Source organism: Macrosteles quadrilineatus, unplaced genomic scaffold, assembly GCF_028750875.1.
Source record: "Macrosteles quadrilineatus isolate MER2022 unplaced genomic scaffold, UCM_ALF_1.0 Scaffold_5__1_contigs__length_97177068, whole genome shotgun sequence".
Taxonomy (NCBI): domain Eukaryota; kingdom Metazoa; phylum Arthropoda; class Insecta; order Hemiptera; family Cicadellidae; genus Macrosteles; species Macrosteles quadrilineatus.
In genome coordinates, this window is record NW_026542598.1 from 89,443,706 (window position 1) to 89,460,426 (window position 16,721).

The following is a 16,721-nucleotide window of genomic DNA, read 5'->3' on the forward strand; positions in this document are numbered from 1 at the left end:
CTCCACTCCAGTTATCGAAACTGAAAACGAACGCTCTTGTGTGTATCATGTGTTTACTATGAACAGCTGTTTTAGTATGCAATTAATATAAATTATTCTTCTGTTTAAGCCTAGACAAAAAAAATTAAATACTGTTAGCCGTGCTGCGGTTACCATGGTGTTCTCGCGCACTAACTACATGGCGCTCCCAGCGGTGTGCACCAGAACCTATGCTAACTGCAGCACAGCTGACGGTCTATGGTTTAAGTAAACCAAATCTTTGCTTCATAAGAAATACAATAGGATTCATATAATAAGATTTTGATGGCCTGTGGTGCAATACCCGAGGACCTTTATTACAGGAATTGGTGAAAGGGGGCGTCTACACAAAAATTACTTAATTTTGACACCTCGTTTGTAAAAATCCGTCCATTATTTACGGAGTATTGTTTCGTAGAAATCACGTTCACGTATTATATTAAGGATGGTTTCTTTTTTATGTGAGTGAACTTTACTTTATAAGACACTAGGCAATAGCCTAGAGCCGTTTTCACCTTACCTAGGGGTCGCGGAATTATCACCTAGATAAAATCATTTTGTGATTGATGGTATTTACACCTGGGGCCTCTGGGACCAAAGCTTTGCACCTAGACCACATAGATGGCTTCCTGGAGGCTAGCGGCATTCCCACTTAGATGAAATCTTGTTAATAAGTGTGTTAATAGTTTATTTTTTACAATGAAACAGCCATTTGGGAAAAAGAAACAATGTTTCAATACTCTTAAGTATTGTTCAAATCTTGATGGTTTCAAAAATATGTATATGGTTTAAAAATAAAGTGAAAAAGTTTTACAAACACATTCCATCAATTAAAATTTTACATTAATACAGCACTATATATGCTCAATATAGAAACCGAAATTTATGCACAGACAACATGTAATTATGACTCAATTAGTAAATAGATGGCGCATTTCGTTTGTTCAATTCTTATTGTGTGCAACTATGCCGTTAAATGCAATTATGTTAAACAATATCTGCAAACCAGAACTCTGTGGTAAAGCTATCACTAATGTGGATTAATTGGAACTCAATGTAAAATCGGTTTGGTCACGTAAATAGTCTACAACGGTGGATTATTTTCAAGAAGAAATTTAATTTAGAAAAATATTCCGATGTTTTTTTCATACCCAGTTATTGCAAATGTATCCGTGTATTCTATGACTGCTCTTTCTTACCCAGTAGGATAACGAGAAAATTATAAATATTGAAACATATTGTGAAAAAACAGATATAAATTGTATATAATGATATTTTATTTCTCTTTTAGTATGTAAATTTCCTTTTTGGGGGGAAACACGGCATTTCTTTTTCCTACAGTCACCCGACAAAGTGGGCTTCCTGGCACAGATTATAGTACAGAACGCCTTACTTTGGTGCACAGTTTTTACTTTGACGCACACCAGCAGCATTCCAACCAAACAACACAAAACAGTCCCACGCCATTTAAAATAGTTAAAATTTATCAGTAGCATTAATACAGTTACCTATACTTTGAAATATTAATTGGTCAAATGAGATTGATTTATATATTCATTCACAATATCGGAGCACAGCATAGGAGCTATATTCACAATAGTATTAATATTTTTTAGTTTCAAGAAGTGTTATTATTTTTTAGTGTTCATTGTATTATATAGCTTACAAACCAACAAGGGGGGTTTATTCCATTAGTCTACGAAAGTATGTGTGCTGTTTTCTTATCTTTAGTTACTGTAACATTATTTTGCATGTAGTTTTCAAAAATATACAAAATACTTGCAGTATCCAAAGTCAATGACACTAGTAATGAAATCTCAAACGCCAGAAGTTCATTAGAATTATTCTACAGCCAAGTTTCCACTAGGTTTAACTCGATTCTCATAAAGTTTCCAGCCAACTTACGGTCAATTACACTACTTTAGTACAATGTCTTGACAACATTCGGTTTCAGGCCAACTGAAAGTTTATTTACACTTTGTAATACACCACAGTTAGTTGGTGCCATCTTGTTAGAACACTGCCAGAATAGTTGACATTAACTTTTAAACTATATAGGATACAAATTCTACTATTTAATTGGTATCTTTGTTCACTAAATCTTAACGTCCATGTTGTGAAAAAAGACTTCTCCGAACCGTATGGTTAAAAAACAAAATACACCTATAAACTTTGGACGTTAAACCCCCAAATCTTACAATGAGTTCAAGCACATTCAGAATTTCTCGAGGTTCGATTGTTTTAGAATTCACCACATAATGGGTCACGTGCCCCCCCCCCTCCCACCACTCCTCCGAACCGTTCACAATGACATCAATAACGTACAGAAACCCTTGATCTATTGTCAAGACGGCTTTGATAGATACGAATGTCGTGGCTGTTTAACTGAACAATACAGAGTTGGAATTACAGTAGTGAATTGTATTTAAATAAAGGTACATCTACAGATGTGTTTCTAAATCATGTTATTGCAACAGGTTCAACGAAGGGAGTTCGACACTTAAGATTTTTGCCTTGTATGGATAGCATCAAATGTGTTCATTCCAATCTATATATATAAGGCAAAGCCCTCACTGACTGACTTACTCACTCACTCACTCACCACTAATTCTCCCACTTCCCATTTACCTAGGAGGCTGAAATTTGGTACACTGATTCTTTAGGCATTAAATAGGAAAACTAAGCTGTTTTTATTCTGATAAGACTCTCGGGCTCCGCCCCAGTGGCTCTGGAGTTTCCCATATTAACCTTATGAGTACTCATATTTAAATGGAATTAATGAATCTTAACAGCTGTTTCAATTAAACAAGTTGGTTCTGTTCTATGATGTGCAATAGCATTAAAGTTACAAGAATTACCAACAGGGTGCAGCACTATTTTTTTTTTTTATTATTTATGACAACAGCTAATTTGCAACCAAAAGGTGAGTGAGCGTAGCGAACGAACTTCAACCTGGAGGCGAGTTAGCGTAGCGAACGAGCTAACCTGAAGGCAAGTGAGTATAATTTAAAAGTATGGTTGTTTTTATTTGTGTTAATAATTGTTAAATCAATCAAACTTCCTGTAGTTTTTGGCACAAAGTCCCTCGGAGAACTTCCCTTTTATTCAGTCCCCTGAGGCTGGTTTCCACGACCGTTTAAAAAAATATAAGGGTACATGGTATAAAAACTAGATCAACTTGTCTTGAGTTTTCATGCTTCAAAATTCACAAATAAATTATTGGAGATACGGTCTAAAATAGTACAGTTTTCTGTCACAAAGAAAGATGTTAAAATCCCGCAAGAACCTAGCATCTAAATTTCACATACGTAGTTTAATTTTTCAATTAGATACATTTTGGTGTGTCATATATTTTCCCTATTTAACTGTACAAATACTTAGCGGCTAATTCTCACTGAACGCATAATTTTAGAGTTTTGTTAAAATAAAATGATTACCTTATCCAACCAAAGGTATGACGACTAGTTTCGTTCCTTAGAACTTCGTCGAGTTTGGTATGGAACCATCAGTCACATCACGATTACAGTTTTGATTTTTTACACGTACGCGTCAACATTAAATTACAATTTTACTACTATTTCCCATTTGTCCCATTTTTGCGAATTTCCCTATAGGGAATAAGCTATTACCGTAGGTCTCATGGTAAGACTTAGTCCCGGGACCGATTTACTTTTTCATTTTGATGTTCCTAGAAGCCAAAAACACCATCCGTTCAAATTCATATATATATATATTTATATATTTATATATATATATATATATGTGTCCGTCAGCACGATAACTCGAGCAAAAATGATCCGATTTCGATGAAATTTGGTACAAACGTGTAAACCTACGTTTATTCGAATGAGTTCGCGAGCCAGCATGATCGGACCATGGGAACGGGGTTTTATGGGGGGATTTACGGGGTAAAAATTGGTTTTTCTCATTTTTGACCCTCAAAACATAAAATTTCCCAAATTTATTCTAGACCATTTTGAAGAGCTTAAAAAAACAAATAATTCAGTATGTTGAAGTGTTTTTGTATGGTTATTGGTTACGGAGAAAATTATAAATTAAAAATTTCCATGTTATTCTTATGGAGAATAAGTAAACTTTTGTAGTTTGCTTGTTTATGCATATATTTGGATCAAACTTGGCCAATCGATTTATTTTATACTAAGCTGTTAATATTTTACTGAAAAACACACTTTATTACCTTGTAGGCAGCAAACCTAGGTACTCGTTAAACCTAATGTTATTTGAATAGATTTAATTGAAAATCAAATCAGGCAAATGGAAATTCGCTTAGTCTGCAGGTTTGCTGCGGCGGGGGTATTTTACTAATGTAACCAATAACTTTAGCAGGCAACGGTGTCTTCATAAAGAACCTACAAGAAAAATTTCAATCCCGTGGATTAATATAATTTTGTATATAAGAAAGTTCGATCATAACAAGTTCCCCACTTGCCAAACCACCCCATACCAGTAGTTGAGCTGGTCTAACAGAGTTACAAGTAATGTATCTGCTACACAGAGCTAAGGGCTTGTTAGACCCTGTTTGACTTTCATGTCACTGGTTTATCCCGTCTCATCTGATATTCCCTCAGGACTCTCCGACTGATGTCCCACTCTCCTGGTGATAATCACATGACCTCTTGACCTTGTATGTGTCCTTACGTCTTGTAAGGACTTGGTTAAGTGTGTGAGCGTATAACATGTCATAAAGGTTTTGTGGGTGTGTTTTTTTATCGGAATATTTTAATTACATTACATTATATTAATATAACTATTTTTCCATTACAAAAAGATTTGTTATTTATAAAAGCATAATTTTAAAAAAGTGTTACACTTGTGAAACTTTCCCAAACAAACTATGAGTGCAGTCTTATCATTGCTGTGCTTTCACAAAGTTTAAGTTATAGTTTTGACCTGTTTTCATCCCAAAAAGCTAAAATGATTTAATTTACTCGAGCAGTTTACTCCCTACATTAACCTTTAACAACTTTTCGTAACTAAAAACTTTGAAGTTTCGATTCGTAAAATTATACATTACAGTATACTCGAAGCTTGATGGTTTTACAGATTAATTTGCTAAACGCATTTCCAGTTTAGGATTTAATTAACTTAATATCTTTAACAAAAAAGAACACAATATAATATTGCGCTTTTCATTTGACGATATTAAATATATTTTATTGGTATCCATTTACACCACATTTAAACCATATTCTGTACAAAACGAGATACAGCTATTTTTCGAAACAATTGACTTATTTTAGAATAGCTAAAAATAAAGTTGATATTCAATTTACTAATTTCAGCGAATTATTAACATTAAAAAGGAAATTATACTCATATGTAAGTAGTTCAAAAATAGCTGAGCATAAATACGATCCCTTAAACACAACATCGATTAGGTACAATTATTGGTGTTTACATACACACAACTAATTTCTCAATAATTTTTATTTTATTGACATCGTCACATAACAGAAAGGGTGTATTAAATAAACCCTCTTTATGCTAAGAAAGTTAAGAAAAGAGGCAGAGCCAAGAAAAAACGGAAAACTACTGTATAATAATCTGCAAAAGTTCAAAACCTATCAAATCAAAGATTTGCTTAATGGAAAACATTAATAAATATCCCCGCCGCAGCAAATCTGCAGACCTGATTGGATTTACACTTAAATATGTCCTTAAAAATATCGCATTTAATCCCTATTTAAATAGCATTAGTTAAACAAGTACTTCCTCTAGGGACCTCAATATGAAAAAGTAAATCGGTCCCGGGTCCAGGTCTTACCATGAGTACTACGGTAATAGCTTATTCCCTGTATGGGAAATTCGCTAAAAATGTCACATGAAATGTATTAACAGTACGCGTTTTTGATTAACTAATAAATATACCTATTTTAAAAATAAAAATTTTAAAGACCATTAAGACGGTAATTCTAATGTTTAACTGTAAAAACACATTTTCCAGGATCCCATTTTAAAATCAAATACCTCTTCATCATACAAAAAAAGTACTATAGGAAATCATTTGTATTAGTTTAAGATTTCTTCGCCTCCACCGTTATGTAAGGGGAGTGTTTCAACGCACAAAACACTAACTTTACTAATTTCTATCCCCCATCTCATTCATGTTAACTGCAGAACCCTCTACTGGATAATGGAATTGATAAACACTAGATTAAACCCGGAACTGTAGTGTTTAATGAAAACGTTAAGTACACACATGGTCTGAGAATCTAATCTGCGTAACATACGCTTCCCACGTGTTTGCGTCAATAATTTGAAACTCAGTTGGCAAATGAGTTTCTACATGAAGCTCCAACTCAGGAAAGCTCATTGTGAAACACTGATTGTTTTCACAACTACCATAATCATAGTTGGATGGTGTCAAGTATATTTGGTTTCAATTAAATGAAATGAACGATACAGCCAAAACGTAAGGAAGAACATGAAACTATACATTTAAACATATTTTATTTACATTTGCCATCTTTATGGATCAGCTGTGGGCCATATAGAAAGGTTAGATCCAGGTTTAACGGTTTACATTAGGTGTTTTGTTATTAGCATTTTTTATTAATGAGCAAAAAATTCTAAAATATTCCCCTAATTAAGAGCAAACCACAATCATGAGTAATTGAGTCGGCATAAGCGAACTCAAACTTAACAAGCTAAATGAACACATTTAAACATGCTTCAGATACCTATTACGATATTATGAGGTGTTTACTATTTAAAGGCAATTGCAAAACAAAAGAAATTGATTGTATCGTATCTTAATGTATTGAAATTATTGTAAATTTATTGTATTGCTTCAAGGTTTCCGAAGAACTGATGAAATATTTTATTATTGTCACAAAACTTATTTCACTTCATATAGAAAATAATCTATATCATGTTGAGGATTTAAATAAATTTTACATAAAAGTAAAGTATTTCTTTGGCTAAAAATAAAAGTTATGCAGGTATTATTTTTTTACCCTAATATAAGGGTTGATGCAAATAATTAAATCTGTTGGTGATTAAAAGTTACAATAGTTAAGTGTTATAAACTCATATCATTGGCTTTATGAGGCAGTACATATTAGACAAAATTATTTGATGAACCAGTAGAATGTTAAAAAAATGATTATGTCAGCGCTAGAAATATTATCTGGTTTAGGTTCTTCTGGCAATACGTTTTGTATGTATCAATTCACATGATACGGCATACACATCTGTATTACAGCTAGTATTATTAGTTATTACACTACCTATTTAAAAAAATAAAATAAATGATGTTCTATTGAGGACGATAGGCAGTTTTCCTTATCACTTATAATCAATATATTCATCGGTGAATTACCTACAAAGTAGTTCCGGCCAAGCGTGCTTTATTGGCTGACAATCTAATAATCTCGTTTAATGTTGTTTATATTTCATTTACTGGAAATATTCAAACCATGTGCTAAAAAGCTGTTTAAATTGTTGAGTTTTAGTCAATTTCCCATAAAGGGAATAAGCTATTTTATCTAATATGTTCACAAAACGATAATTTCCGATATAAGGTTTATTGGTCTGATGTATTCAACGGGAGTTTGGTTTTTAGGGATTACAGCGCGAGACCTCTGTCCGGTCGGTTCCAGGTTCGAATCCAACTGATTCCAGATAATCTTTGGATATAAAATGTGGCGAATCAATAGTTTAGAGCCTTTTTCATTTAAACTGTTAGGTCACCAATTAGGTTAACCAGGAAATTATATGGCTCTAAGGAAAAGGAAAAGGGTTTATGTGATCATCAAAAAGAGCCATACATTAACAATAAAACTCAAAATACATTTGCAATGCCAAAAACTCAAAAGTAAAGGCTTTTATATTTCTGTACCTTTTTAAATGCGATTTTACGCAAGAAGTCACATACCTTAATATTATTTTGCTTATTGGTTTGACAAATATTTTGCCAGGTGCTGTAAAAAGGTAACCTTCCATAACAATACTTATGAATAAGTAGATAATAGGAAAAATACCAACCTATAATATATTTACTCTAAGAAGAACGTATAACAAGTTAAAATCCGTCTCGACCTTATAATAATAATAACTCCATATATCATATTAGGATGATCGTTTGAAACTGTAATGTATATTAATACAACTGAAATTCTTCAAACAACCGGAAAGAAACTAGATGTACGTTCTACAGCAGCGTTTACAGAACATTAAATGTAATTATTGTCAAGTGAATGGCTACTTGCAGTCCATTTGGCTAGTTTAATAAACTCGCTTGCTAATTTGTTTGCATACATTTTCCACAGTTAGTTAACCGATATTTTAGACAACGCCTAGGCTATTAAGCTACACCATTACATAGCTAGGTTGAAACATTACTTAATCAATTTTTCTTTTTATCTTTTACACTTAGTGATAACAAAATTTTACTAACAATATCAAGTTGTGAAAAAAGGTCAAAACATGGTTTGCCCAAACTGAAAAAAGATCTTGGCCAACCCATCGAAAATATTTTTTAATCTCATTAAATCTGTCAACCATTACTACCTTTACTTCGAAGAGGATGATTTGTCACAAAAAACGTGATTGGCGACAGAATCCTCGAAAAGATCTTTCAAACTCACAAAAAAGATACAATAAATCATAACTGTCTCCGTAACGAAAGGGAGACACAAAATTGAAAGCGTTTGAAGGCAATTAATGAAAGTTGAAATGAATATAAACGCGCTCAATCGGCGAATATCAATGTTGAAACGTCAGCTGTATCGGATTAGGCTCGTCTTCGAACTGAAACTCGCTTTCGTTAATGGTTTAGTGACAGTCCGTTGTAATGGTAAGATGTCGGTGATATAATTTAAGCCTTTGTCGAAGTTTTAACAAGGCGTTGGAATTTTAAGGTGAGTTTAAATGATATGATTGATAAAGATGGTTAAAATGTTGATCGTTAAAGTTTTTTAAAGTGTATTAAAAATAGCTGATTTTCAATTATTATGATATCTTTTGACATATTTTAACTGTGGACTGAATTATTTATTATTACTGCACTGTACAAATTTAAGTGATCTCGTAATTAAAATTAAGTTTTTCAGGGCCCCTTACCAAATTTTTATAGTCTGTAAACCTTCAATTTAATTGGTAGTGTAAGGATCCTTGTGGATAATTTTCAGTTTGTTTTTGCTTGATGACGTGTTTAGTGCTACTTCGACCTGCTGTCCACCACAATCTTTAACATAAACACTCAAACATGTTCAACACAAACTTCAAAACTAACACTCAATCAAAATGCTGTTTACCAGAATCCTTTACATACACACTCAACCTCTCTTCCTTTTCATCATCGCCATTTAATAAATCTGCTGCCCCAACACAAGCTCAACATTAACACTAAATAAAAAGGTTGGACACAAACCTTGCAGAAATCTATATCAACCAGCTATTAAACACACACTTATACATCAACACTTGATCAGTCAGCTGTTCAACATAATCAACACTCAATCCAACTTTTGTTCTAAAGTAACTTAAACATCAACACATTGTTAAGTACTAACATTAAGACTTAGTTCGCCTTCTCTTAGATACCAATTTCTACGTCAACACTCAATACTGTGGTCCAATGCAAACTTCGATATTAACATATAATTTTCCATATTTCCAATGCGTACTACAAAATCAACAATATATCCCCATCCAGTTCAACTCCTTCAAAAAACTATACAGGTAAAAAAGAAAGTTAAATACCCGATACTACCTCACTACGCCAACCTACTGTTCCACAAAAGTTCAATACTTAAGTTCAAACAACCCAAAAACCGAAATAAACAACCTACAACTCCCGTTCAAACACAAACATGCTCTCTGTTCCAGGCTATACAGACAGAGACGGTGAGCGAAATAGTGATACTTCAGCACTACTTCAACCTCCTCTTCAACACAAACTTCGGCATCAACTTCGCACTCTACTGCGTGTCCGGCCAGAACTTCAGGAGAGCGCTCATCTCGCTGTTCTGTCCGCGCATGCGCAAACGCCAGGACACCACGCAGGTCACAGGTCAGCCACATCACATCACATGACCGTCACGTAACGCATGAACCGTCACCCACCGTAACGTCCTAACGGTCAAGTAGGTCCACTGTACATAACTCATGTGCGAATGGCATGATCTGAGCAGCCTGTGACACGACGTGGCGGACGATGTGGCAACGTCGCACCGCCGGCCTACACACTCCGTAGTGCTACAGCTCGCGGCGTTGCCACTTTTGTCTCGCAGCGGCGTTGTGTTAGAGGAGGCTATGTATACGTTGCAGTAGAAACTCTTAAATGCACAATAGTGATGCATATTGCGCTTGTAGTTTTCACAAACAGTTTACAGATTACCATGCCAAAGATGTATTTGGGATGCACCAAGATCTTCCGGTGGCAAGAGCTCATTGACCCAGACAAAACTATTGGTTTCAGTTACATGAAATCGTTGACTATCCTTACAAAAACCAGTAGGTTAGTCTAGGACAGTACACCCCGAAAATCACCGTTGACGAAGAGTTCTGAAGTTCATGCGACCTTTTCCTCCTTCCACTCAGAGAAAAGGAGCAATTGGCCGTAACGTCATAATTTCGGAAGTTCTTGACAATGGCACTTTTTGTCATCGGAAAATCTTGCCATTGTACCGTATATTAAATCAGTAGAATTGTTGTAGAAATACAATTTGCCATTGTACCGTATATTAAATCAGTAGAATTGTTGTAGAAATACAATTTTGGAACAAATTAAAATTGTAAACACCGTAGCTTTTTTCAGTAAATTAAGATCACTCCATTCGCATAGCTGCTTTCCATCTTCTCTTGTGTACTTATACTAATCCAAGAAAAATAACTGAATGCTTCTGTGACTAAATTGAACCTATATAATATCCAAAATAACAAATCCGATCAAATAATCTTTTATAAGTAGGCTTAAACTTATCAAAATTATAATAGTAGGTATTATACAAACGACATTTTGGAAAGAGTGATTAAAATTTCAATATCAAATGTTTCTTTCAGTAATTAAGGATCAATCCATTCCATTTCCTAATTTCAATCTTCCCTGATACCTTTCTGAAAATGGTCCAAGGCAATATAATAAATTAATGCCCAGGTGACAAAAGCCAACCAAGATAGTTCACAAATCAACAGATAATTTCGTAGTTTAAACCTTTTGGATATTTTAAAACAAATATTCATCAGAATGGATGTAAACTTTATTGTGTACTAAATAATAAACCTAACTGAACTAAATTATCATAGAAAACGAAAACTTTGTCAAAATCATAAATATAATAACTTATTCAGTTACTGATTTAACAGAAAATACAATTTAGTAAAGAAGTAAAAACATTCTTAAACAATATATCAATCTCATACAATTTGATAAAATATAATATCAATAATACCCCAACAAAGGCATCTCACTCTAAGTAGAAGCTTGATTACTACAAAGCAAATAACCATTTAAATTGCTTAAGGCTATACCAGAATAACCAAGAGAACTTTAAAGCTTGAATATCAATTAGTTCAAACCACATTTCTACTCGAGTCTTTAATAACATTGACCTGATTCCCATATTACGTTATTAAAGCGAATCTAATTAAAGCCAAGCCCTCTTAAACATTGTCATTTTCCCTCGGCACATTCAACGTCAACAAGCTAACAATATAAAATAATTGTTTTAAATATAAGTTGATTAAAATGTAAAATAAAAAAGTCTACTTTTATACACGTCATTAAATGTTCACTAATTAATTTTTGTTATAATTTGCTAAATTTGTAATTATCCAAAAATATGTTAATCAAAATTTTGTAAAGAATTTTCTTAATTAAGGTTTCATACTTTAATATTGAGGCTATATGAGTTTTTGTAATTTCTTGTAGAAATGATTTTTTTAACTAAATATATAACTCGAACCCAATGGGCAATTGCACTAAGGGGGGGAGTAATTCCAGTGTGGTTTATAACCTACCAATAGAATTCCCATTAATTAAATCGTACAATTCATTTATTTCTGATCCCCGTACTTCAGATGAGGCTTATTTAGCTGATACTCCAGTCGAAACCATCAGCTTGCATAATCTTATCACCACTAAATAACTTACTGTATTTAATACCCACACAAATTACTAATTTACAGTTACAGTTGGGGTATCTTTCAAGAACAAATAAATCAAAAGAACCTTATTCAAAATCAAATGAAATATTCGTCACGCTTGTAACAAAAACGTTAAGAATTATATATGTTCAACAGAGGCACATCAAACATACATGGGACGTGAGATGATTATTTGAAGGATCTAATTAGCCTAGTTGAGACCTGAGAGTGGCAAATTACTGACATTCTGACTACTTCATCACACAGGACCAGTATTGCACTCTGAACTAGAGATTCTTGATAGTTTTATGGTTTAAAAAATCCACAAAACTTCCAAAAAGATCAATTTTTGAATGCAGGTGGTCACCAAGATTTACTTTCTTATAGAGTTGTCATCGAAGTATCAGGCGAAGACAATCTTAAGGTCCTGTAGGTTCGTGTGAATGGCACTTTTTTAATTATTCGTTTTAAGTTAGTTAGGTTTTATAAAAAATAGCTCGACCTCTAGTACCGAAAAAAACACAATATGGCAAAAGTAATAAAATTTAGCCAAAAACCCAAACAAAACAAATTATTCTTCGACTGGACGACTATTTAGAAACCGATTCTGTTAATTTTCATTGCACATTTTGTTTCTAGGGTCATTTTATTTGTTACAGTTTTTATTTTATTTCCCATTGTTTTGTTCATTCTCACATCCTCTCACATATTAGGTGGAACATCACTTTCTAACAAACGACCCATGGATTCAAAACTTAACCACCCTAAAAGATGATTATCATCATAGACAAAAGAATTAAATATAGACTGACAGCCGTGCTGTGGTTACCATAGGTTCTGGCGCACACCGCTGGGAGCGCTGTGTAGTTACGTAGTGCGTAGGCCGTAACTACATAGCGTTCCCAGCGGTGTGCGCCAGAACCTATGGTAATCGCAGCACAGCTGACGGTCTATATCAAATTATTTTTGTCTATGTTATCATACACTTTTTTATTTTCACCACACATTTTATTTTTTACACATCTTTTTATTTTATTTTTCACAGTTTTGTTTTCGTTCTCACACGCATGCACATTCCAGGTGTGACGTCACTGTCCAACAAGAGGCCGAGCGCTACCGACTCTAGTCACACTTGCATGTCAGAAGGTCCTCGACGTGACAGCAGAACCTCCTCAAGCTCTACCTCCTCCACGTACTGTCAGTGCTCTAAACTGATAACAGGGCGGAGGTCAAGGTCAACTGATAACGCGGGCCAAACGAACAATCGAGTGTTCATCTTCCAGATAGGAGATAGCGATGACGAATTGGAACGACGAGTGTGACAAAAAGTGCAATGAGTGTGGAATGTTTCAGATGTTGGACTTTGAATTTCAAAAAGTTCCTTTTAATTTTAGGTTGATTTAGTGGATTTTCAGATTGTGTCAGACAAAGCGATACAAAATTTCAAAATCACCATCATCAACTGAAATCTGAAATGTCACATTAAAGAGAAGTGTAACATTGTTTTCTCTTGAAAAGAAATTTTTAAAGGTTCCGTTTCAGGATTCTGTTAAAACATGATATGAGATTATTGATATAAGAAAGGATTTTGAATAAATATTTTTGTAATTTATAAAGTGGTATTTATTTGAATCTAAAGTAAAAAGTAGGTTAAAATACTAGCTTTAAGGCCACATTATGTGAAGAGAGAAAATTCAAAGTACAAAGCGTGTAGAGTTTGAGACAAATCCAACCTACGCTCGTTTTGAAGGTCACGATAATGTAAAGGTCGAAACAAAATATACTCAGCTACGAAGTTTAATTGTTCACAAAGTAAGCAACAACGAATAACAATCTAAACGCATAATATGCATATTCATTGGGCCTGAGGCAACTTAAAACGGAGACGGAAACTAAGCTTTAATATTCTCTGCACAAGGTTGTGTGCGAAATTTCCGTTTTCTTAACAAACGCTTTTTTATAACCACGCAGATTATTTCTACAAAGGCCAGAGACGTAAATAGTTTAGTTGTAAATAAATAATACTTAGTTTCCTCATAGTTTTCTAAAAACGCTTTGTCAAGTAGTTAAAATTTAGGTAAAAATTGTATACTTTAATCAAAAGAAAGCGTTCAACGATCAAATGCATTTGACAGGACTTGCTCATTATTCCATATACATAATGATAATCGTTGCAAAATAATTCATAAAAACATCCAACGATTTTGAGTATAAAAATTTAAAATGGTAACACATTTTGAACTCCCTTTAGAGAAATTAATCGATATAAAAATGAGCGAAAACAATGAGAATTAGTAGGAACTTGATCCTGTAATATTCTATTAAAAAAGTAAGATAAAAAAGTCACGATTAATTTTAAACCTTTTTTAACCCTCCACAAAATGTTTTATCAATCTTACGATAATGAGTAAAACCATCAGTGAAATCGCAACAAAGCATCCATTATTTAGGCTAAACAACTGTATCAAAAATCCCAATGACAATACTGAGGCTTTTAGTTTACCAATAATTAATTCTGAAACTCATTGGTGAATTATTTTAATGGTAGCCGGGGGCATTGTTTATGGGATCGGCTTCCACAGAATTGTTTTACAGCTTCATCGCTGATGGTCCATTCAACAATTCCATAATTCTTTGAAATGCCATTGGGCGTTCCATAAACAAAAGTCAAAAGTCTGCCAAAAGGCTTAGATTTATTTGTGCGCTACGCTCTATTGGTGAAACCTTTTCAATTTTGTTCTGGAAAGTTTTGTTCTTTTTTTAGTTTCCTTAACAATATTCATAATCCTGCAAAAGCCTATGCAAATAAAGAAATAAGATTTTACCTTTTTGCATACTAATGTCAACTGATTTTAGGTGGGACTATTTTCTGGTAAAGAATGGAATGGTTTTGAAATGAACAAGCATAGTAAAATAAAACACAAAAAAACAGACGGATATTTTTTTAGAAAAGGATAAAATATTGAAAATTTCACTGTAGGTATATAAAGTAAATTAAGTACAAATTATGAGCAACGTTAAAAAATCAAATCACATATTTATGAAACTAGAATTCTTATTTGTCTTGCATTACAGTTTTAAATATCATAGAAACAGTAAGTAAAAAAATATGAGTATCGCCTAATAGTGTGTATACCACAAAGTTTTAAATAATCAACTTAGAAAGCTATGACAGCATAGTATGGATATACGAATATTGAAAACTTGTATTTTTACTTTCACGTTACATTTAGTTTATAATTAAATTCAATTTAATTACTATTTCCATAATCATGTGTTCCTAATTTTTAACCGAATCTTTAACTTAGGGTTCTAATCAAGGAGAACATTTATTCAAACTTGAAATAAAAACTATGAGAAAAGCTTACAATAATCACAAACTCATAGTTTGGTAAATAAATATTACTAAAATAATGGTAAAATTAATTATACCAATAAATATACTTCAACAAGTAAATATTTTCTTCAATTTCAAAATACGTTAAACTTGTAATTCTTTTACGATTCAGAAAAAATAGAGACGTTAAAAGAGGAGGAGAGACAAGTGAAGTTGAACAAGTCCAATGTTGGTCCAAAGGGAATATGTAAGCCTGGGACGGCTTGGAATATTGTCCTAGCAATATCTGCCTACGCTCCTCTACATTTCTACTTTCATATTAAATTAGTTTATTTTGTAAGCTAATATTTTTATTTTATAAAAAAGGGAAACATTTATTGTAACAAATAATTGAGTTTAACCCGAATTGATCGGTGTACTGGTTATTTTCAGAAAATATATTTAATGTAATTTTAAATAGGAATTTTATTTGAGTACAAAATAAAAATATGTTAAAAATAAAAATGTTAATATTAAAAAATTTAAAAAGAAACTTAGTTTATATTTTTTAGGAATAAATACCCAATCATATCAGAAAATTACTTTTACAATTTTGATGTAAAAAATAAGTTAGTAGTTTATTCAATTTTTGTGCAGAAACCCAATCAATCATATAAAAATATGTATGATTACTTACAAAACAAATGTATTAAGTTTTGCTAAAACTGTAAAAATCCAAACAGTATTTAAATACCAATTACTTCTTGATCATCATTATACGTGTTATTAAATTTACAGAAAGTAAATAAAAGAAGCCTCTATTTAAATACAACATGATACAACCAACAGGATCACGTCATACTTCACACGTATTAATTCACAATAATTTTAAAATCTGTAATACAAATTCAAATTAAACTTGACTTTGGCTTCATTACACTACAATTTGTGTTAAATAAAACATTTGTGAAATATACCTAACGTGTTTTAGGTCGACTTACAGGAACCCTACTATTGGTACACATTGTGGTGCGAGTGATGGTATATTTTGGAAAATAAAGGTAAACTTCAAACCAAACCCAACTTTTAGCAACAGAACAGTCTTGCTGATATACGCTAGTAATAGACTACAACGCTTAATGCATTAGATATTAGAAGCATATGTTAGTTCAAAGAGGTCTAAAACGCAATGCCAAAAATTTCTAAAATCACAAACCATTCAAGGTAATAAAAAAGCATTAAGTGATGTTAAGCCATGAGGCGATAACTATAAAAA

At 32.9% G+C, this 16,721-nt stretch overlaps 2 protein-coding genes across 2 annotated transcripts in view; one reads left to right on the forward strand and one right to left on the reverse strand.

The window, feature by feature from the left end:
• The window catches only part of LOC128995214 (protein furry), a 335,121-nt gene that overhangs the window by 247,778 nt on the left and 70,622 nt on the right, over window positions 1-16,721 (reverse strand). The window lies entirely within an intron of this gene.
• Window positions 1-16,721, forward strand: part of LOC128995215 (FMRFamide receptor-like) — a 66,927-nt gene that overhangs the window by 46,004 nt on the left and 4,202 nt on the right. Inside the window, exon 5 of the mRNA XM_054420154.1 lies at window positions 9,871-10,054. Coding sequence (XP_054276129.1) covers window positions 9,871-10,054 — 184 coding nt within the window. The remainder of the gene's footprint in view (window positions 1-9,870; window positions 10,055-16,721) is intronic.